The sequence below is a fragment of the Tursiops truncatus genome, chromosome 9, assembly GCF_011762595.2.
Source record: "Tursiops truncatus isolate mTurTru1 chromosome 9, mTurTru1.mat.Y, whole genome shotgun sequence".
Classification (NCBI taxonomy): Eukaryota; Metazoa; Chordata; class Mammalia; order Artiodactyla; family Delphinidae; genus Tursiops; species Tursiops truncatus.
The window spans coordinates 91,204,425-91,226,405 of NC_047042.1; the positions used below are offsets into that span (position 1 = coordinate 91,204,425).

The 21,981-nt window shown below is 54.3% G+C and overlaps 1 protein-coding gene across 1 annotated transcript; it reads left to right on the plus strand.

The window, feature by feature from the left end:
- The first annotated feature begins 2,569 nt into the window (after positions 1–2,569).
- CLEC2L (C-type lectin domain family 2 member L) lies at positions 2,570–21,916 on the plus strand. Its single transcript, XM_019930850.2, has 6 exons — positions 2,570–3,015; positions 12,413–12,487; positions 14,797–14,963; positions 15,813–15,913; positions 17,497–17,609; positions 20,509–21,916. The coding sequence occupies exons 1-5, from the start codon at positions 2,826–2,828 to the stop codon at positions 17,606–17,608; spliced, it is 645 nt and encodes a 214-aa protein (XP_019786409.1). The 5' UTR covers positions 2,570–2,825; the 3' UTR covers position 17,609; positions 20,509–21,916.
- Positions 21,917–21,981: the final 65 nt, after the last annotated feature.

Here is a 21,981-nt window from a genome sequence, read left to right on the forward strand (position 1 = left end):
GAAATTTTTGTTTGGCTCTCTACATATTTCCTAACTGTAAGCAATTCGCCAGGCTTTGTATGTCTTTGCCTTAATAATTGTGGTGGGGCAGACAGCAAGGTAGCCTGAAAATGAAGCTGATCTGTACTAAAAACCTAAGGCCGCGGAAGAGGTGATGGGGTGTCCTGGAGAGAGGGGGCCCTGGGAGAAGCGGTGAGGTGAGGAGGGCGGGCCCCTGCCCGGGAAGGGCAGAGAGGTCTGGGGACTCCTCCAGGGCAGCAGGGTCACTACTACTCCATGAGAGCCTTCTGGCGCCACATGGCTCGGTGGCCAGGACAGGCAGCTCTGGCCCCAGAGCCCCAGCCCCAGCAGAGACTCCGTATCCCAGGAAAGCCAGGAAGCAGGGCCTGCCCGGCTCGGAGGACAGGTGCCAGCCAGGGTCTCCTTCATAAGCCTCAGGGACTCTGATACCGCCTAGGAAGGACAACAGCCTTCAAAACAGACCGAGATGAAAAGGAATGCAGGACCGACATATGCTATAACACAGATGCCCCTCGAAAACGTGCTAAGTGAAAGAAGCCAGGCACGGAAGGCCACAGAGTGTAGGATTCCAGTGATATGAAATACCCAGGCTAGGCAAACTCACAGAGACAGAAAGCAGGCTCGTGGTTGGCAGGGGCTGGAGGAGAGGGAGATGAGGGGTGACCAGCTTTCTCTTTAGGGTATGTTCTGGAATTAGATAGTGATGATGGTCGCACTATGTCGTGAATATATTATGAATGTACTCAAAGACACTGAATTGTAGACTTTAGAATGGTTAAAATGGTGAATTTTATCTCAATTTAAAAAATGAGCTGGAATTTGCTACCACCTTAGCAGATGGTGACCTGAAGTTACAATTAAGTTAATTTAAAGGAAAAGGAAAATTTTTCCCCCCAACCTCTGAGTTTGTGGGCAGGACTCATTCCTATGATCTAACCCTAAGAAAAGGAGCCTGTATCCGGAGACATAGGAGGACCCAGGTTTACCTGGGATGGAACTCTAGAGACAGGTACACGGAGTGTGTTAGAAGGTGGTAAAAACACTGCCCAAGGGAAGAAGACTGGGTCCTGATGACCTCGGAGCTCAGCCCAGTCCTGGGCTGACCAGCTCCAGACTTCTTTTATTGGACTTTCGAGTCTAAGCCTTTGCTCTTGGGGTCTTCTCTTACAGTCTGCCGAATCGAATCCAAACGAATGTGGCATCCTAGAGGATGTGTGATCTGAAGCATTAGCAGACGTTACGTGGGCAAACTGGTGTGTGAGGGGCTACAGGTTGGGATGAGAAGGACCAAGAGGAAACGTATTTCAGGCAGAGGGGAGAGAATGTTTCCTGGCCTGGAGGAAAGACAGAACACAGTTGGGTGTGTCTGGGGCCAGCAGAGAAGGGGAAGAAGGAGATGAAGCCTGAAAGAGGGGCCTTGTAGCCTTGTAAGAAGTTGGACCAGGGCTTCCCTGGTGGCCCAGTGGTTGAGAGTCCGCCTGCCGATGCAGGGCACACGGGTTCGTGCCCTGGTCTGGGAGGATCCCACATGCCGCGGAGCAGCTGGGCCCGTGAGCCATGGCCGCTGAGCCTGCGCGTCCGGAGCCTGTGCTCCGCAACGGGAGAGGTCACAACAGTGAGAGGCCCGCGTACCGCAAAAAAAAAAAAAAAAAAAGAAGAAGTTGGACCAAGCCCACAGGTAGAGGGGGCCCTGAAGGACTGGTGAGGTTCACATTTTAGGAAGATGCCTCTGGTGCTGAGACAGGAGGAAGCAAGAGCCGAGGGAGACCGTAAGGAGACTGAGGCTGCGGCCAGACAGATGAAATGGACTTGTACTTGGCGAGGGGCTGTGAGAAGGGAGCCTCTGAAAGGGACGGTTCACAGGAGTCGGTACTGATTGGATCTGGTGGTGGGGGACAGAGCAGGAAGGCTGAGGATGAGGAATCATGGGCTGAGAGACGACGCAGACGTGGGGCTGGGCGTGGAGCCGGAGGTGGCCCGGGTTCAGCCACGGAAAGAGTGCCCAAGTGAAGACCATCGAGGGAGCCCGGGCCTGGGAGTCAGAAAACCAGCCGACCGTGCGCTCGTGCGGTGCCGTCTTCAGCAATGCCCTTGACCTCTCTAATTCCGGTCCTCATCCTAAACTGGGGGTGTTGTCAGTTCATGTTTGTAAAGCCCCCTGGCACTTACTAGATGCTCAATGTTAACTGAATCTGAAAATGTTGCTCCGTCGGCACTTTGCTCTCTCGTGCTCGCCGATTCTGGCCGAAGACACAGCCCTCACCCCTCTGCTCTGGCTCCAGGGTAGCCCAGAGGAAAGCCCCTCATCTTGCTTGAGCCGCATGAACTTGATTCCCGTTTTAACAGAGGACAAGCAGAAGGCTGCCAGGTGGACCTGGATTAGAAGCCAGGGCTCCCGGCTCCAGGGTCCGCGCTCCCGGCTCCGCAGCATCTGGACTCCTGCCGAGGGGGCGGGAGGCCGGGGGGCGGGGCTGCGGGGTCCCCTCGCGCCCCGAGCCTCCTCCCTCCCTGCGCCCGCCCTGCCGCACCTCCCCGCGCTCCTCCTCCCCCGCCCCGGCTCTGCGCGGAGGCTGCGGCTCAGCGGGGCAGGCGCGGTGCGCGGGGACCCAGGCGGTGGCGGCCGCCGGGCGCAGCGGGTCCGGCGCGGGGAGCCGGGCTCAGCCTCGGCCTGCGCCAGCCCCGACCCTCGCCCACCCGAGGCCGGCCTGGGGGGCCCGCAGGGCGCGCGGAGCGCAGAGTGCGCGTCGGGCCGGGCTCCGCACCTCCGCACAGGAGCGCGGGCGCGGCGCGGCGCAGCGACAGGCATGGAGCCGGCCCAGGAGCCCCCCGCGCGGGCCCGGCCGCCGCCGCCCCCCGCCGTCCGCCCCGCGTCCGCCCCCGCCGCGCCCAGGCTGCGCTCGCCAGCCGAAGCGGAGGGCCGCGGTCCCGAGGGGCTGCTGCGGCGATCGGGGTCGGGCTACGAGGGCAGCACCAGCTGGAAGGCGGCCTTGGAGGGTAAGCGCCTAGCGGCCCTCCATCCCCCGGCCCGGGGACCCGGGAGGCGGGACAGAGTCACCTTGGCCGGTCTCCCGGTGGGGAGAGCGGGGAGCGCGACTCTGGAACCCAGAGGATTGCCAGGGCATCAGATGACACATTGTGGGGCGGTGGGGAACAGGTAACTGGGGACCACCTATAGTTCAACCTTGACCCTGTCTCTGCAGCTAACTCCCTCTTTGACCTTGGGAGCAGGTTTCACGCTCTGAGCCTGTTTCCTTATGAGTGAAGGGGGACAGTTACTGTCCGGCACTCACCCGATAGGCATATTGAGAGAGTGGCTTGACCCTGTAGCAGTGAAAGTGCTTTGGGCAAAGTGACAAAAGCTATGGACCCCGACGCGGTGCTAATGCCCCGTGAGAAGGGGGTTGGGGGATGGGGCGCTGGTGGTGCCTGGAGGGAGAATCGGCCAGAGGGCCTTCCCTGCAAGTCGGGGGTCCCACCTACCTCTTCCAGTCAGAGGGGCTCACGGCCTGACCCCTGACTGGCCAAGGGGGCGGTCACCAAAGTGGAAGACAGATTTCAAGTTCATGAGTTCAGTTAACTTGTGTGACCACTTGTGCGTTGTGGGAGGTGCTGGAGCTGCCCGGAGGGCTGGTACTCTGGACACCCGGAGTCCAAAGGCCGAGGACCTTCCTGGATGGCATCAACTAGGGAAGCCCAGGACCTGGATCACCCAACCATTAGGGAAGGAGTGTCAGAAAAGGAGGGCTTCCTGGAGTAGGTGACCTCTTAGGAGGTGTGGAAAGAGAAAGATGGGTGCACCAGGCTCGAGGAGTGACACGTTCAGGGCTCAAGTGGCGAGGACTCGCCTGTGCCTTGTGGGGAACTGACCTCCAGAATACCAGGATCGGGGTGAGGCGCGGTGAGAAGAGAGGAGTCTGGAGGGCCCAGACCGTGAGTGGCCACCCAGGCCTTGCCAAAGTGTGTGGACTTTGTCTGAAGCGGCTGTTGAGAGATTTGAAGCATAGAATGAGACAGTGGGGGGCCCTTGGAGAAGTGGTGGTGGCCCAGAGGGGTCAGAGCAAGGCCAGGTCAGTGAGGAAGGCGGGGCCGTGGTCAGGGGAGGGACATAACCAGTGCCAGCCAGGGCAGGTGCCTGGCCAAGCAGGGAGAGGGGGGGACAGTTCTGTCAGCATTTGGCCCAAAGGCTGGTAGGCCAAGGGACACAGATGGCCTGAGGAGGGGCTGTGCAGACTCTGAGGGGAAAGCTGGACACCTGGATGGTGATTTGGGACAAAGGAGGCAAAGATGTTGGAACTCAGTGTGGGACAGCCATTGCAGAGGACCTTCGGTCTGGGGAGAGCTGAGCTGAATAAAGGGGGACAAACCCTCTCTTTGTCGTGTACCTTCGGGCTCACTGTTAGATTTGCCTGTGACTCCCTGCTTCCCTCCTGCCCAAGTTATTTCTTGAAGTTGCTCACGCCTCTTGCCCGTATTTCTCCACTCGCTCATGCGGAAGCATTTCTCCAGGGGCTGCCCTGACCTCATTCTAACCCCCAGGGCTTAGGGGCCACTTCAGGAGTGGTGCGGCCTCTTTCAGTGCCTCCGGCTGGCTGGCCCCCGTCTTACCTCCCATCCTGACCTTGGCCCCTTCTGCTTCCCACTCCCAGCCATGGCTGGGCCGACCACCTGCAAGTTAGGCTGAAGAAGAAGCCGCACGCCCGGCAGGAAATGGCCCAGGGGGTCTCTCAGGACACTGGGTCTTCCAGGACCTGTGGAGTCTAGCCCACTCTGTGCTCAGTGCCCACCTGCGGCCCAGCCTCGTCTCGCCTGTCTGGACATGGCTCCCTGCCTGGCCTGGCTCTGTGTCTCGTGGCACCTCCGGCCCCTGTCCTCGTTCCCGTGGTCCACCAGGAGCAGCCCCACCCTGGTGCCTGTGGACCTTGGGGGCTCAGCATCTGGGGCCTGTGGGCCTTTTCCACAGGAGTTTTAGGATGTGGAGTTTGTGTCCCTGCCAGGGGCCTCCCCTCCACTGGTCCCGAGTATCTCCTCGGTGTTCCCTGGGCGCCGCGTCTCCTGCGGGGAGAGGGGAGCTCTCGGACCACGATGGTGCTCTCCAGGGTCCTGCCGTGTGCTTATCCCCCCACATTCACGCACTCTTCCTCACCTCCCACAAACACTCCTGGAGGCCCCACTGTTCCAGCGCAGCTCTAGGCACTGGGAACATCCCTGCCCTTGCAGAAATCACAGGACAGGGGCTGAGGCAGCCTGCTGCAGTGCAAAGAGCACTGATTCTGGAGTTGGGTAAGCCTGAGCCAGATCCTTCCACTGCCAGCGGGCTGGCAGGTTTTCAAACTTGTCTGAGCCTCAGTTTCTTCATCTGCTAAGCAAGATAAGGATTTCTGCCTCTCGGGGCTACACAGACAAAGGTGCTGGGGTGTAGGCTGTGTGCAGGTGATCCCTTTCCCCAGTCTCTAGAGCCCGGCATCCCTGATGAGGGAACCCAGGGAAAGTGTATGACCAACTGCTCAACTGAAATCCTTTGACTGCTCGTCTGCCTACTGTGAGTCCACTTCCGGCCCCAAACTGAAGTCCTTATAATGAGCCCAGTCCACAGACCCTGAGAAACACCCGTGATGGGATGAGGGGTCTGCCAGGCCTGGGGACCAAGGGGTTTTGTAGCCCTTGCTTAGCCAAGCATCTGTCTTGAGACTTCTTGATTTGACCAAGCTGAACCCTCAGGGGGCCTGTGCTCCTGTATCACCACGTACCGAATATTTATCAAGTACCTACAAAGCGCGAGCCCCGTGCTGGGGCTTTCACAATAGCTGTCGTGTTTAACCCTCACATCTGCCCTTGCAGGGGCTTGGTGAGTGTTGTACCTATCTTATATATGAGGAAACTGAGACTCAGAGAGGCTAAGTGTCTTGCCCAAGGATGCACGTTGCTCTCTCACTCGTGAAATCCCGTTGGGTTTGCCACGAGGCCCTCTGATGTGAAACCTCTTACTCTGTCCTGAGCTGACCAACATGCGGCTTGGGGAGGCTAATTGGAGAGAATCAAATTGTGCTTCTGACGCATGTAGCCCCCCTCCCCGCGCTCCTGAGACAGCCCTGCCACCTCCGGCAGATGCTTTTTCCTCTTCACAGGTTAAGTGACGTGGAAAACGTCTTAAATCTGAAGCTGGGATTACAGCCCAGGTCTTTAAGACTCTCCTTCGATGAACAGTTAGCTTTATAAATAGGAAGCCAAACAGAAATTCTCCTGATTGAGTCCTCTCCCTGTGGATATTAACCTTTCCTTCCACCCTCAGCCTTGGGGGACAGGCTGGGAAAGTGATCCAGAGCTCCCGCCTGGATTCTGGAAAGACTGGAGGTGATGGGAGACGGGAATATTTCTGGCATTGGGGTAGGGAGGGTGAGGAAAAGCAGCCTGGGGGTACAGGAGTGGGGACAGAGTGATTCTGCAAATCTCAGGCTATAGATTTTCCAGTGCTCACCAATTCTGAATTTTTAATGTTGAAAGTTTCTTGATAAGACATAACCCCACAACTTCCTGCTCAAAACCACACACACGCATTTAGCAAAGCCTCTTAAAAATGTAAAAATTACCAAACTCTGCATTTGATAGTTTGTGACAGTCAAGAGTATGCTTTCCAGGCCGTGGCCCTGGCAACTTAGAGACGTCAGCTATGATTCTCTTTTGCACTGTGGCTATGAGGGTGTTGGGAGATCTGTCTGGGCTTGGGTGCCAGGCTTTTTTCAGTTGTTCCTTCTAACACTAGGCTAAGTCATATACATTTATAACATAAATAAACTGCCCCCTCAAACTCCATCTAATAAGGGCCATTGCATAGAAGGAAGGACTGCTGAGTTAGACATTTGTTACGGCTTGAATTGTATCCCCCCCAAAGAGATATGTTGAAGTCCTAACTCCCCAGCACCTCAGAATCTGCCCTTATTTGGAAATATGGTCATTGCAGTTGTAATTAGTTCAGATGGGGGCATACTGGAGCAGGGTGGGCTCCTAACCCAATATGACTGGTGTCCTTATAAGAGGTGGTCACATGAAGACAAAGAGACACACAGGGAGAAGGATGTGACAACGAAGGCCGAGACTGCAGTGACGCAGCTGCCAGCCAACCAGCATGAACGAGGACAAGGCAAGGCAACCAGCACAAACGAGGACAAGGCAAGGATTTCCCTACAGGTCTCAGAGGGAGCACAGCCCTGCTGACAACTTGATCGTGGACTTCTAGCCTCCAGAACCGCGAGACAACACACTTCCGGTGTTTGAAGCCCCCTGCTTTGTGGTGCTTTGTTACGTCAACCTAGGAAACTAATACAACATTGTTTTGGCGTGTCAGACTCTAGCGCACCCTCTCTCTGTCCACAGCGCAGCAGCCAGAGCAGTTATCCCCATGAGAGGATGAAGAGAGTCCTCAGTTCTGGCAATGCCGGAGACACAGGCACAGACTCCCCTTTCCCTGAAAGCAGGTGTATATCCGCACGGCCAAGGGCATTGTCATTCAGGGTAGCTAGATTCCCTCTGTGTTCTTTAGTATCAGTGGGTGCTCTGTAACATGCAAGGCAATGACCGAGCCCTGTTATAAGGAACCCAAACGTAAGGAAAGCACTGCCCTCACCCTAGAGAAGCCCATGGGCCGATTACCATCATGATGGTAACTGCTAACACTGAGGGAGAGCTTACCGTGCCAGGCACTGCTCTAAGGCCTATACGTTGAATGCTCATAAAATTCTAAGAGGGAGACACTATTATGACTTCATTTGAAAGACGAGGAAAAGGAAATAAAATAGAAGCTAAGTAGCTTTGCCACTAAAAAGTGGCAGAGCTGGGATTTGAACCCCCGTGAAGTGGCTGACGATGCTATGCTCTTATTGCAGTGCCAGGGTTATAGAAGAGGATTGAGAGGCATTTAAAGAAGGGAAAGGAGGGACTTCCCTGGTGGTCCAGTGGTTAAGACTCTGCACTCCCAATGCAGGGGGCCTGGGTTCGATCCCTGGTCGGGGAACTAAGATCCCACATACCGCAACTAAGCCTGCGCGAGCTGCAACAAAGACCCAGTGCAGCCAAAAAGAATTAAAAAATAAAAAAAATAAAGAAGGGAAAGGCAGGATTCATACGCAGCTCAAGGGGATTAGTCTTACAACAAGCTGCCCCTGAGGACAGCACAGCAGATACAGAAGGAGCCCAGCCCTCGAGGGCAGGCGTGAGCCTGTTTTTACTGTGCCGGAAGGCACCCACCTCTGGACTCCTGGTCACTTGCCAGTATAGACCGTGCTCATAGGAAGGACTCCCGGATGTCTGTTGGACTTGCAAGTAAAGATGGCAGACTGCGTTTATTTTCTTCCTCTTCCAAAGCTCATTAATACAACCGTAAAGGGATTTTTAAAAGGTCACAAGGATAACAAGAACAGGAGACAAAACAATAGCAACGAGGGGCTTCCCTGGTGGCGCAGTGGTTAAGAATCCGCCTGCCAAGGCAGGGGACACGGGTTCGAGCCCTGGTCCAGGAGGATCCCACATGCCCCGGAGCAACTAAGCCCGTGCGCCACAACTACTGAGCCTGCGCGCTAGAGCTTGCAAGCCACAACTACTGAAGCCCGTGCGCCTAGAGCCCGTGCTCCGCAACAAGAGAAGCCACCGCAATGAGAAGCCCGCGCACTGCAATGAAGAGTAGCCCCCACTCGTCACAACTAGAGAAAGCCTGGCGGTGCAATGAAGACCCAATGCAGCCAAACATAAATAAATAAATTTAACAAACAAACAAACACATAGGGATCAACGATGGTGTAACTGACACTGAATCCACTGGCCTGAGAAAGTTCAGGAAGCAGAGGAGCAACCTGAGTCACAAACAGGAACCCCACAGCGCAGAGACCGGGGCACCAGTCAGCACGGCCGTGAATGAAGAGGGAGCTGAAATCAGGAGGGCTGGTTGAACACGTGTTAGGAAGACTTCAAATCCCCCAATCCTCTCCCCACCCTGTGAGCCCATCCCCAGCCCTCTGCCTTGGGGAGAGAGGGCCTCCGGACACCAACACACTTGAGAGCAAGCAGTTAAGGCGACATTTATGTATTGAGGGCTCAGGTTGGCCTCCTAGCCTCTTTTCCCAGCCAAGCCTACACCCTCCAGGAGGGAAAACAGAAGAGCAGTCTCCAGGGACACTGACCCAAGAGGAAAAACCCAAGGAGGTCAACAAACAGCCTTGAGGACCAGCCCGTCACTCTGCCACGACCCTCACAGTTAATAAGCCCCCCTTCCTGTCTCAGAGGTGCCAGTGAAGTCCTATTCCTCCTGCCTTAATCATGAACAAATAACCAAGGATCTCCAGACATCTGAGGAAAGTCTCTGACATGGAAGCTAGAGATCAAAACAAATGAACAGGAAAAAAAAACAGTTTGGAGAAAACAGAGATTATACAGATTAAACTTTCTGCCCACCGCTCCCCCACCCCCTCTGGAGCCCCCCTCCCCCCCAAAAAAACCCTAAAAAACTATCAGTAATATCCTCAGAGAGATAAGAGAAAATTTTGCATCATTAAAATAAGAACAGGGGGCTTCCCTGGTGGCGCAGTGGTTGAGAGTCCGCCTGTCGATGCAGGGGACACGGGTTCGTGCCCCGGTCCGGGAAGATCCCACATGCTGCGGAGCGGCTGGGCCCGTGAGCCATGGCCGCTGAGCCTGTGCTCCGCAGTGGGAGAGGCCACAACAGTGAGAGGCCCGCGTACCGCAAAAGAAAAAAAAAAAAATAGAACAGGATGTTTTAAGAGGGAGTATTCAGGGAACAGCATCAACAAACCCGAAAAAACCTTAGCAGTTAAAAATAATTGTAGAAATAAAAGATTCAGTAGAGAGTGGGAAGATAAAGTTGAAAAAAATCTTCAGGAAATAGCAAAGGCAAAGTGGATATGAGGGCTTCCTCTCTCCTCTCTGGTGGCTCTTCCTTTTCTAATAAGGGCACTAATCCCATCCTGGGGGCCCTCACCAAGAATGGAATCTGCTGGTACCTTGATCTTGGACTTCCTTGCCTCCAGAATTGTGAGAGAGGAGTGTCTGTTGTTTCAGCACCCAGTCTGTGGTTTTTGTTAGCGCAGCCTGTGCAGACTGAGTCAAAGGTGAAGTAGAATTCCTGATTTTGCCTCATCAGCTTAAAGGAGTTTTGAAGTTGTAATGATGAGCACACAGAAGTGTAAGCAAAGGAAAATGATTAATTACAGGGAAACAAGAAGTTGTGTAGAAATAGAGATCATAATACACTGCATAGCTTTCCTGGGAGTAGCATTTACATTGCCCTACGAAAAGAACACCTAATGATCAGTGTAACACAAACTATGATGTTGAGAGAGCAGGTAGTGTGTGAGTGGTCAGGATGGGGACAGTCATGCAGAGAATTAAATCTTCCTCATTACTGTGGGAAGTTAATAAGTAGTGTCTTAAATAGAAAAGTCAAAAAGTATTGACATACGCAAAGCTTTTAGAGATTTGGAGGTAAATACCAAAAGAATTAGCTAAAAGGGTTGGAAGTAGTTGCCTCTGTGGAAGGGGCAATGTTCTTGGGTTGTTAGTTTGTCTAGTGAAGCTGATAGAATTTCTTAACTTCAGATCTGTTGCTTTTCAGATCTTGATAAAGGACCAGGTTTCTCTTCCCAATTTGTTGTGAAGTACAATACAGACAAATTACTAGAAACAGTATCAGGCACTTGGATGTCACAGCAATGCTAAATTGCTGTAAGTTTCTAGATACTTCCTCTTGATTTTGGTACCTAGCTCGTCATGGGTGAGTAATGGTGGACAGCCCAGCACTGGGCTGTGGAGACACTTCTTTCATCTATACACACATATAACTTTTTTTTTTTTTTCTTGCGGTATGCAGGCCTCTCACTGCTGTGGCCTCTCCCGTTGGGGAGCACAGGCTCCGGACGCGCAGGCCCAGGGGCCACGGCTCATGGGCCCAGCCGCTCCACGGCATGTGGGATCTTCCCGGACCAGGGCACGAACCCGGGTCCCCTGCATCGGCAGGCGGACTCTCAACCGCTGCGCCACCAGGGAGGCCCCCACATATAACTTTTAAAAAGTTTTAAAAATGGCTAAAAATAGAAAGGGAGTTCTCACCTACTAGGATGGCTATAACAAACAAAAATGGAAACTAACAAGTGTTGGTGAAGAGATGGAGAAATTAGAACACTTGTGCGTTGGCATTGCTGGTAGGATGCAAAATCGTGCAGCAGCAGTGGAAGACAGTTTGGTGGTTCCTCAAAAAGTTAAATGTAGAATTACTATATGATCCAGCAATTCCACTCCTAGGTATATACCCAAAAGAATTGAAAATAGACTCAAACAGATATTTGCCAATGTTCATAGCAGCATTATTCACAATAACCAAAAGATGGAAATAGCCCAAGTGTCTGTCAATGGATGGATGGATGGATGGATGAACAAAATGTATATAATTATACAATGGAATATTATTCAGCCATGAAAAAGGAATGAAATTCTGATGTGCTACGACATGGATGAACCTTGCAAACATTATGTTAAGTGGAAGAACTCAGACCCAAAAGGACAGATATTGTATGATTTCACTTACATGAGGTTCCTAGAATAGGTGAATTTATAGAGACAGAAAGCAGATTAGAGGTTACCAGGGGCTGGAAGGAGGTGGGAATGAGGTGTTAATGCTTAATTGGTACCGAGTTTCTGTCTGGGGTAATGAAAACATTTTGCAAATAGACAGTGGAATTTTGCAAATTCACAGTGCACAACCTTGTGGATATAATTAATGCCACAAATTGCACCCTTAAAAATGGTTAAGATGCCAACTTTTATGTTATGTATATTTTATCACAAAAGACCCTTCAGAGACCCTGTGTCTGAAGTCTAAAAGGGTTCTTTCATTAAACATCAACTTAAAATTTTACGTGAAAACAATAAAGATAAATTTAAAAGGGAGAAGCCAGAGGATCGGGAAAGCTTTCGCGAAGAGAATGGGGGGTGTGGGGCAGGATTTCAAGAGACTGCAGTGGAGGAGAAGAAATTAGGGAGCAAAGACCCAGCTGAAGGGCTGTGAGGACGGACTGGGGTATTTCAAGGAGTCCGTCTGGCTGAAACCAGGGATGAGGTAGAGAAGCAGCAGGAGATGAAAGATTGGAAAATTCCGACAGCTACAGAAGGAGTTCAAGTGCGTAGCCCCGGAGGGAGGGTTCTTAAGCAGGGGGATCGCAGAATCGGACAGACCCGTGCTTTAGAACGGCACCTCAGACTGCGGCATCAGAGTCTCCTGGAGGGCTTGTTCAAACACAGCCCCAGAGCTTCTCACTATCAGGACTTGGGGCCGGAGGCGGGGGTGGGTGGTGGGGATGTGCCAGGTAATAACCCCCTTCTCTCTCCTCAGACACCACCACGCGTCTCCTGCTGGGGGCCATCGCAGTGCTTCTGTTCGCCATCCTGGTGGTGATGAGCATATTGGGTGAGCATAGATGTCAGAGCATTTATGCAATTCAGTTCCTACGCACCTCGTCTAATTAGGTAAAGAAAGGTTCCAGACATACCGCCAATTCTGTGGGGTCAAAGCAAATAGGAAATAGAGTGTTGGTTCTAGATGAGATTTTAGCCTACAATAGTACATTCACACATCGACTATACCTGTCCTCTTTGCTAAGCCGTGCAGCGAAAGTGGAGATGTTAACTTAGGTACGTTCACAAAAATGCTTCGGGAATGCAGAACAAACTTGGTGTGTGTTAGTCACGTAATGCTTCTTGAAGGAGACGGTTTGGGTTAAGGGCCTTAGAGATCTCATTCACTCACTCAACAAACATTTATTGAGCCCGGCTGTGTGTCAGGCCCTGGGCTAAGTGTTGGAGATTTTTAAAAATGTATGACATCAACTTCCCTGCCCAGTGGTAGAGGTGTTACTGCCTGGGGGCTTCCCAGAGGTGGGGAACACATGTGCTAACCCCTGAAGAATGAATAGTTTCCTAGAGAGCAGGAGGTAGAGGGACCAGAGCATTCCAAGGGGGAGAGGCCTGAGAAACACGGAGTGGCAGGTAGGGCTGAAAGGGGTGAAGGAGGAATGCAAAAGGGGAAACTGCTACTAAGCAAGGGAGGCGAGGCTATACGACCCTGGGATTTGCTGCATTTAATGGATTCAAGTCAAAGTACGTCATGGCTTCTGAAGGGTTTGCAAAGTGACTTCAAGACCTCTGTCTTTCATCTTCGAGAAGCACCCTAAGACCTCAAAATGGGAGGAAAATCCACTGATAACATCAATTCCTACCAAACCCTCACCTGTAGGGCATGCAGGCTACACAAGGAGCTGTGAGTACTTAGCAAGGAATGTGACGAGCGCTGGGGTGAGCCTGGGTTCACCTAGACTAATTGTTACAAATCAAATTGTTCTGTTGCTAGGTTGGGAGGACAGGGCAATGTGTAAACACAGCATATTGAGATTGCGGTAAAACACAAGAGTCCCTGGAGATCCTCGTGGGAATGCATGGCCAGCAGGTCTAAGTGGGCCTGGAGCTCATTGAGCAGGCATGCCAGAGTGCCCATTAATTAACGGGTGTTGGTGTGGTGGTAGCTCCCCTGGGGGCTCGAGTACCATGGACTTGTTCTTGCCTCTGTCCTGGTCTACATTTTAGTCAATCTCTTGTATGAGAACAAACAAAAAAATATGCTGACGGAATCTGCAGGTGAAACACTTCAAAGAGGAATGCTCAATATGACAGATGAAAAAGAAATCAAGATTAAAATTTATCTTCAGAAACTCAAATGAGCCAATGTGATTGAGATGACTGTGGAAGAAATAAACACAAGATCCTGCATTTGGATTTCAATGTGATTTACACATGTTCTGGACAGGGGAGACCTGGCTTAGGAAGAGATCATAGGAAAATAGTTGGCGAGTATGGCTGAATTCCTTTTGGCAAGGAGGCTTAGAGAATCTCATGGAAGTTCTGGGCCTCCTTCCCAGAAAAGTGCACATAGGCACATATAAGCAGATTCTTCTCACTGGAGCATCTGAAGACTGGAAAACCCACAGCAGCTGGAAGGGGTACGGTGATCACTGCTGGGTGGTGGACCACAGCTGACGTGTCCCAGCCTGTTCTGGTGGCAGCATTTCACTGGTGATGTGGGCACACCGTACTGAGCCGGGCAGGATGGAGAAGGCTCTGGAGTCCCTGCAAGGGACTGTGGAAGGGACGGTGTCTGTTCAATCCTGGAAGAGGGGAGGCAGGGGTCCTTCCTCAAGTAGGAGGTGGAAGACAGACCAGGTCTGTCCGGGTCACTCCAGAGGCAGATCCTGGACCCACAGGTTCCAGGTCATGGGAAGGCAGGTTGGAACTCAAAAATTGCAAAGGATCTTTCCAGCAATTCAGCAGTGTTAGCTGATGAGGGTGTGGCCAATGAGAGCAGGCCCATCGGGACGGTTCCCACCCTGGCTGGAGAGAGAGGACGCATGGCCCCCAGGTCCCTTCCAAGTCCAAGTTTCTCGGGTTCCACGCCTCGGGGAGTTCGGAGAGAGAGAGGAGAGCTTAGCCCAGGGGCCTAACCTGCTGTCACTTCCCCTCGGGGCAGCGTCCCAAATTCCTCTTCCTTACTCATTTAGCCACCAGCCTTTTACCTGCCAGGGACTGTGACAGGCGCTCCCCCGAGGCATGTGGCTGATGGGCACCTAAGTGGAGGCAGGTGGAGGGAGTGGCGGGGAGCTTGGGGGGCCCTGGGGGGCCGCACAGAGGCCCGCTGTGCTGGTGGATACTGACCCCTCTTCCCTGCAGCTTCCAAGGGCTGCATCAAGTGCGAGGCGCCCTGCCCGGAGGACTGGCTGCTCTACGGAAGGAAATGCTACTTCTTTTCTGAGGAACCGAGAGACTGGAACACGGGCAGGCAGTACTGTCGCGGCCACGAGGCGGCGCTGGCAGTGATCCAGAGCCAGAAGGAGCTGGTGCGTGCTGGTGGGGCGGGGACCTTCGGGGACAGCCCTGCCCCAAGGACCTGGTGTCCCCTGTGACCTGTTTCCAGAGCACAGCCTGGGGTGGGGGGTGCAGGTGGGCTCCATGGGGTCTGAGCAGGTCCACGAGGGGCTCTTGTTTCCACCGCTATTGTCAAGGCCAACTATGTCCACCCGAGGCCGGTTTGCTGAGCTCAACTCAGTATTGAAGCGTGAGCATTACACATTATACCTGCACTTGTGAAATGAAAAATCACGTTGGCTTCTTCTGCTAGTCCAAATCAGGGCCTGATCTCTCATTTAACACAGTTATATCACTAGAAATGTGAAAGAAACACAATTAGTGGGTCCCTTGGCCATTTTGGGTTTTGAGGGCAACAGTTCATGCAATCCAAATTAGCAGAAAATCTAAGTCGCTTCCGTTTTTCTCTGATACACAGTCTGATAGCTCCTTTCGGCAGAGAAAGGCCCAGGAATATGCGGGTAGAAGGACATCCAGCCTGAGCTTTGAGATGTGTCCCAGATAACCCATCAAGTAGGCAGTTCCAGGCTTCCTGAAAGTGAGGAACGCAGGCATGCTGGCCCACTGAGCCTGTTCCAGGCTTCCTGGCCCAGTGGTGCGCTCCCAGAGCCCGGGTCCCTTGGAGGCCATCGCAGGCAGCTCCACGTGAGCGCAGGGTGTCTGTAACCCCAGCTCCTCACTCTTGGGATGCAGTGAGGCGTCACCCTCTCCACGTCTATGCATCTTGGGAGCCAGTCTTCCAAGCTGAGGTTAGTCTGGGCACGTGTGAGCAGTCAGGAGACCGCACCTGACTCTGAGGTTTCCCTCTTTCCTTGGTGCAGGAATTCATGTTCAAGTTCACACGGAGGGAGCCCTGGATTGGTCTGCGCAGAGTGGGAGACGAATTCCACTGGGTCAACGGGGACCCGTTTGACCCAGACACGTGAGCTGAGGCTTCATCTTCTGGCCAAGGAGCTTAGACCGGGGAAGCCATAGCCTCCCGGACGCACCTTCTGAAGAACCTGGTTTTATGCCAGCTGGAGCCACTCACCTCTAGGGTCAGGGGTGTGGGACAGAGACGCAGTCATGATAATGGCTTTACCACTCTCTCCCTGGTAAAGTCCAGCCTGGTTTGGTGGCCCTGCTCCACGTAGGCAACAGAGCTTCCTGCTGCTGGAAAGGGCCCGGGCTCTTTCCATCTTGTGGCTCCCCAGTCCATCTGCACGGCTCAGTGTGGCTCAGGGAAACGGAGGACATGCCCTGGACATCCCTCTGTGTTGGCCAGAACTTAGCTTCACGGCCACACCTGACTGCAAGGGAGGGTGGGAGGTGGGGCCTCTGTTCTGGGAGGCCACGTGTCACCTAAACCCTGTCACTGTGGGAGAAATGGGATCTGAACCCTGGGCACCAGGAGGGTTCCCTTAGAGAAAACACCTATTGAGGGTGTTGGTGTGTGTGCAGTGGTGGTATTATTTGTGTGGCCCACGTGGTATGGCGGGGAGTGTGTGATGGGTTGGTGGGTGTGCAAAGCCAGGGACTGTTTGCGGGGCAATGGTGGCAGGAGTCGTGGGTGTAGGGGCAGTTTAGGATTAGGGAGACGCAGAGCAGCACACACAGGGGAGTAAGAACCTCAGCTTCTGACGTAGACTCTAAGGCTGGAGGACTAGGCCCGCGGAGCCGGGCGGGGGCACAGCTGCCGACCTGACGTGAACTGCGGCCCGTGACAACTCCTTCCCTGTGCCGGCTTCTCCCTGTCTCCTGCACCTGTCTTTGTCCTCACTGCCTCTTCCTTGTTTTCTTTTTTTTTCCTTCTCTTTCCTTGTCCTGCCCTCATCCCAGATCTGTTCTTAGAGCTGCTGAGAACGTCTTGCCCTTGCTGCTCCCACCTCTCCCCTTCTGGAAGCTTCCTGCTCCCGGAACCCAGGGAGCCCTGGAGGCTGGGGTCCCCAGAGCACTGACTACCTGACGACCAGCGGGCCTTGAGGCCACACTTCTCTGACATCGAGGTGGTCCTGGCCCCCCTTCTCCCTCTTGGGGTCCTCCTGATGCCCTCTCTTATGAGACCCCAGCTCCAGCCTTGGCAGGGGGCTCAGGTCAGGGTGACCAAATGAGGTGAAGAAGAAGTGTTGAGATTCAAAAGGGATGATGTTAGGCAGGGAGAACCCCCCCTGTGCTAGACACAGGAGGTGCAGGCAGGGCGCTGTGGGGAAGGTGGGTGTGTGGAGCGTGGTCCTAGACGGGGCCCCGGGTTCCTGGGATGAGTGAGCTGAGCCCGACAGGAATGGCGGAGCCGGATGGAGGAGTGCAGGGTGCGTCCCAGAAGCACCCGTGGGCATCACCGGGGGGCTGGAGCCGTGATGCACTGTCTGGAGGCGACGGGAGCCACGCTAGCAAGGTCTGTGGGGGCCGACTGTCCCGGAAGGCTGCTCCAGAGGGAAGGACAAGTCATAGGGCCTCTGGGGCTGCCCAGTGACAGGCCGCGTCTGCCAGGTCATGAGTGCCTGGTCTCTTCTCTCCCCGCCACAGATTCCCCATCTCGGGCCCGGGGGAGTGCGTCTTCGTGGAGCCCACCAGGCTGGTGTCGACGGAGTGTTTGATGACCCGGCCCTGGGTGTGCAGCAAGATGGCCTACACATGAGGTGGGTCAGGCCAGGGGCGGCCCTCCAGCCAGCCTCCGAGGCCTGCCAGCCCCGGGCTCGTCTCCAAGCGAAGCAGTGAGGAGGTTGCCTTCTGCCCCTGGGCGCTCCCCCAGGCCCTGGAGTCTTGGTCCCTGGTCTCCTTGGCCCCAGGCAGGTCCTGTGGCTCGGCAGTCAAATCCCATGAGTCAGTAGCACAGCAGGCATCTGTCCCCAGCCACACATGCACACTGACACGCTCACGCATGCCCACAAGGGCACACAGCCCCCGCTCAAATTCAGAGTCCACCCTTAGTCACCCCAACAAGTCCCTCCCTGGCCCTACCCTGGAACATTCCCTCCTCCGGAGGCCCTGGTGCTCTGAGGAAGGCTGGGGGCTGACAGGCTGCGGTACTGTCCACACAGACGGGCCCCCTCCCCATGCATCTCTCTCCTGGTTGCTGGGGAGGCCAGAAGGGAAGCCCCCTCGCCTGGGCCCAGCATCCACCGTCCTTGCCTCGCCTGGGGTCTCAGGCAGGCCCCTGCTGTGTCCGCGGTGCTGCCGTGTTGGTCACTGATGGACTAAAGAGACGACTGGCGTCCAGAGAAGTCGGCTGCCATTTGTTCCAGGATCATGGCTTGGGGGAGGGGCATGTCTCCGGGTGCCCGTCCTTGGAGGGACATGACCAAGAGGCACCGGTGTGGCAGGCGGCATGTGTAGCAAGCCAGGCCAAAAACACACTCTGTGGCCTCAGGGCACCGTTTAATGTTGCCAGGCCACTGAGTTATTCTCAGATGTCTGAGGGGTGTGCTCCATCTGGTTCCTTCATTACTATTCAACTCAGCATGACAAACATTGATCCACTCCTACGTCGCGCCAGACACCACACTAGGCATGGGGACCCACAGCTTCATCCCCCAAGGAGCGCACAGGGAGCAGAGGAAACAGCTTGGAAAGCACTAGAACGTTCTGGAACCCAGTTGAAGGATGGCTTATTCTGCCTTAGGGGAAGATGGGGTGAAGGAAGCAGGAGGATGAGCCACGGAGAAGAGATGATGTTCATGTTGGGCCGGTTAAGAGTTTGTGCAGGTGCTGGGGCCCCTTCCTGTGCCCCCTTGGTCTGCCTGGAGAGGAAGCGGGGACAGGGGTGTGGGGGGAGGCTGGCGGTTCCCCTGGGCCTACAGGGGCTGCAGGTGCCACCCTCTCCAATGCACACATGTGGAGCCCAGAGCAAGCTGTGGCCGGGTGAGACACAGCCAGCCCGCGTGGGAGCCGCGTGTGTGAATCTGGGTCCCGGCCCATCTTCAGAAAATGGCTCACAGGGAAACAGGTCCTGCTCTGCTCGGCTCAGTCCTTTTACTGTCAGTTTTCAGACAAAACTGTCAGCTTGGGTTCGTTGAGCTTTTTGAAAGCTTTCCAGGTATTTAGTAAAATCTGGGGATTTTGTGGTTTCATATTTTATCTTTACGGGAAAGCCAGCGTGGAACCTGAGTATGCAATAAAGAAGCTAAGGGAATTCAGTGCGGCCTGTGGAGGGGTGGCGGGAGCCCACCGCCTTCCCAGCCCCTGTGGGGAAGTGTGTTGAGGGGCTGGAATTGAGGAAGTGGTCAGCTGCCGCTACTGCTGCTTGGGTTGGTCAGGGGTCCGGGTGGTAAGTGGGAGGGCGTCTCTCCCTCACGCCAGTTCTCACCAGTATCTTCCCCTCAAAGTTGGGCTCATTGCTTTCCACATGGCACCTCATTTAAGTCTCTCAGAAAGACCCTGAGGCACGTAATGCTGCCACGGGTGACAAAACGTCCTGGACGGGGTGGGCTAGAGCTGTGCTCTCATCCTGTCCTGTGGGTTCCGGCGGGAAGAAGGGCGCCACGACGTGGGTGGGGAGGGAGCAGTGTGGGACGGCAGGGACCGAGGAACCCGGGCCACTGGGATCTTAGTTCTCATTCAATATGCACAGCCTGCTGCCTCAAGGCACACTGGCAGATGAGCTCTCTAGCCTTGGGCTTGCCCTGGGACCGCACAACAATTTTAAGTCCGGTAGAGCTAAGAGGAACTCTGACCCAAGGTCATGGGTGTTTTATGAGCTCTCTTATCTGTTCCGACGAGGAAGACCAAAACAAAACACTGGCACGCCAAACTTCAGAAACATTGAGTATTCTTCCAAAGGTTATACACCAACCAGGCACCCGCACCTCCCACGTGGGCGGAGCCAGGCTGGGTGGGCGGGGCCGCGGAGTCGGGTGCAGTTGGGGCCGGCGGCCACAGGTGCAGCACGGAGGCCGGACGCTCTGCCGGTTTCGGAGCTCGAGCTGGCCCCCCCTCGGTGGAGCGTAGGAGGAGGTGTTGGCGGCAGGCCCAAGGGACCACCCTTACTCCAGCCCCACTCCTCAGCCCCTTTGGAGGATTTGCCCCTGGAGTTGAGAAGGTGCTTGGCTGGGAGCCTGGGCGGCTGCGCCCTGGGTGAATTTGACCCCGCACGGCAGCCCTGTCCTCGGCGTAGCCCCTGGAGCCGGCAGGATGCGGGTAGAAGGCTGGAGCACGCACACCAGGTCACCCTCAGACGTCCTTTGTGAAGATGGAGGGACGGGGTTATTTTTTTCAGGAGGACTCACTTGGAGGTAGCGTTTGTTGCCGTGCTGGTGGGTTTCACTAGTGTTTGCTTAGTAAACCCTCCTACAACCTTACAGATGAGGACGCAGGCTCAGGGCGGTTAAGGGACTTGCTCTACTGCTGTACATCACAGGCCTAGGAGGTGGTGGAAGGGGAGGCGGGGTGGAAGGGGCCACCTTGGGAGAGGACGTGGGGTGCCCACAGGCGATTTTTTTCCTGTGCACTTTTATCGTCGTCGTTGTATGGTTTTCAGGTGAATTTCCCATAGGGAGGGGGTAATGCAAATACTGAGTTCCGTCCTTCTCTCCCTTCAAGGTCCAGCTCGAGCTCCCTGGGACTCCTTCCAGGATAGCGGCAGCCCTCAGTGACCACTCCCTCACCCCAGCAACTCCAGCACTTAAGACTGAGCCTCCTCTCACACCTCCGGAGTCTCTCGGAAGTTTTCATCTGTGACTCATCTCTAAAGTCATCTGACCGCTCTTGGCATCTGACTATAAGCCCCTGGATAGCAGGGATTATGTGTCACTGGCCTCTTTGTAGCACACACAGCATGTGCTCAAAAAAAATTGTTGTATATGACAATAAGGTTGCCCCCAAATGTCATCTCTGAAACTCTTTGCCACGGTGGGAGACAGCAGTGGCCGGCCATCATAAGAGGCTCTTCTTTTTGGCTTTGGTGGGCGTGGCTTTTTGGCTTTGGTGGGCGTGGCATGGTTTTAGAGGCCCGGCAAGATGCACTCTTTAGTTTGTGTTGCTTCAGTTAAGTTAGCTCGCTCACATTCCCTAAGCACGTAGATACTGGGCGGGCTGAGTGGAGGTGACAGGGAGCATCCAGGCCGTGAGGGAGGGAGAGCTGCCTTCGCCTCCAGAACATCCTCTCCATCACACACAGAGCCCCCCTGGCGAGGGCAAGGAGCTGGCTGCGAGTGGAAACCAGGCCCGGGGAGGGTTTCCATCAGGGACTGCGGTTGGTGGCTGAAGATTCCTGTGGTCACCAGGATATTATGCTAACATCACTGTGCTGTTTGTGAAAGACGACCTGGTTTTCAGAAATGCCCACTGTCTGCTGTGTATTTACATCAGGAGGGGGTGGAGGTAGAGGAGGTAACTGCTCTTTCCTTAGTCCGTAAAGAACTCCAAACTGGGAGCAAGTATGAGATTCAAACAGGGGTCATCCAGAAAACCTCCTGCCGTGCCCATCAGAGATCCCCCGTCTCAGCCTGGAGGGGACACACACTTTGCCTGACTCAGAAGACCTGCCCGAGTCTAGTCTGGGGCCAGCTCTACCAACAAGCAGATGTGTAGCTCAGGCTGCTGTGCTCAACCTCCCTGACCCCAGGCTTCACCTCTAATATAAAGTAGAAATCGTGCCTGCCCTGCCTACCTCACAGGGTTTTGAGAACTGTAGATGTTAGAATTTCAGGGATTAGAAATTATCGACCCCATTCTCACTATCCATGAGACCACGAGAGGTTAAATAACACGTCCAAGGTCACGCATCTAGCCACGCATCTAGTGGCAGAGCTAGATCTCAGGTCTTGTGGCTCCTCTATTCGTTGTTGATACTATTATTGCACGTATCATGCTTTGTTTGTTTACCTGTCCACCATCCACGCAGAAGTGTAAGCCCCTAGAGGGCAGGGATCCACTCTCACGCCCCTTTTTTCTCTAGCGCCTGGTACATACTAAAGGTGCTCAATAAACGTGTGTTGACCTAAACTGATCTTGACTCCTAGTTCAAGGGCTCCTTCTTCTACACCATGCTGTCTCTGATCTCAGAAATCTGTA

What these genes read in the sequence shown, in the direction of transcription:
- CLEC2L (XM_019930850.2), top strand. Translation starts at nt 2,826, where the DNA reads ATGGAGCCGGCCCAGGAGCCCCCCGCGCGGGCCCGGCCGCCGCCGCCC. An exon ending in GGTGGTGATGAGCATATTGG is followed by an intron (nt 12,488 to 14,796) that starts GTGAGCATAGAT and finishes TCTTCCCTGCAG; the next exon opens with CTTCCAAGGGCTGCATCAAG. An exon ending in GACCCGTTTGACCCAGACAC is followed by an intron (nt 15,914 to 17,496) that starts GTGAGCTGAGGC and finishes TCCCCGCCACAG; the next exon opens with ATTCCCCATCTCGGGCCCGG.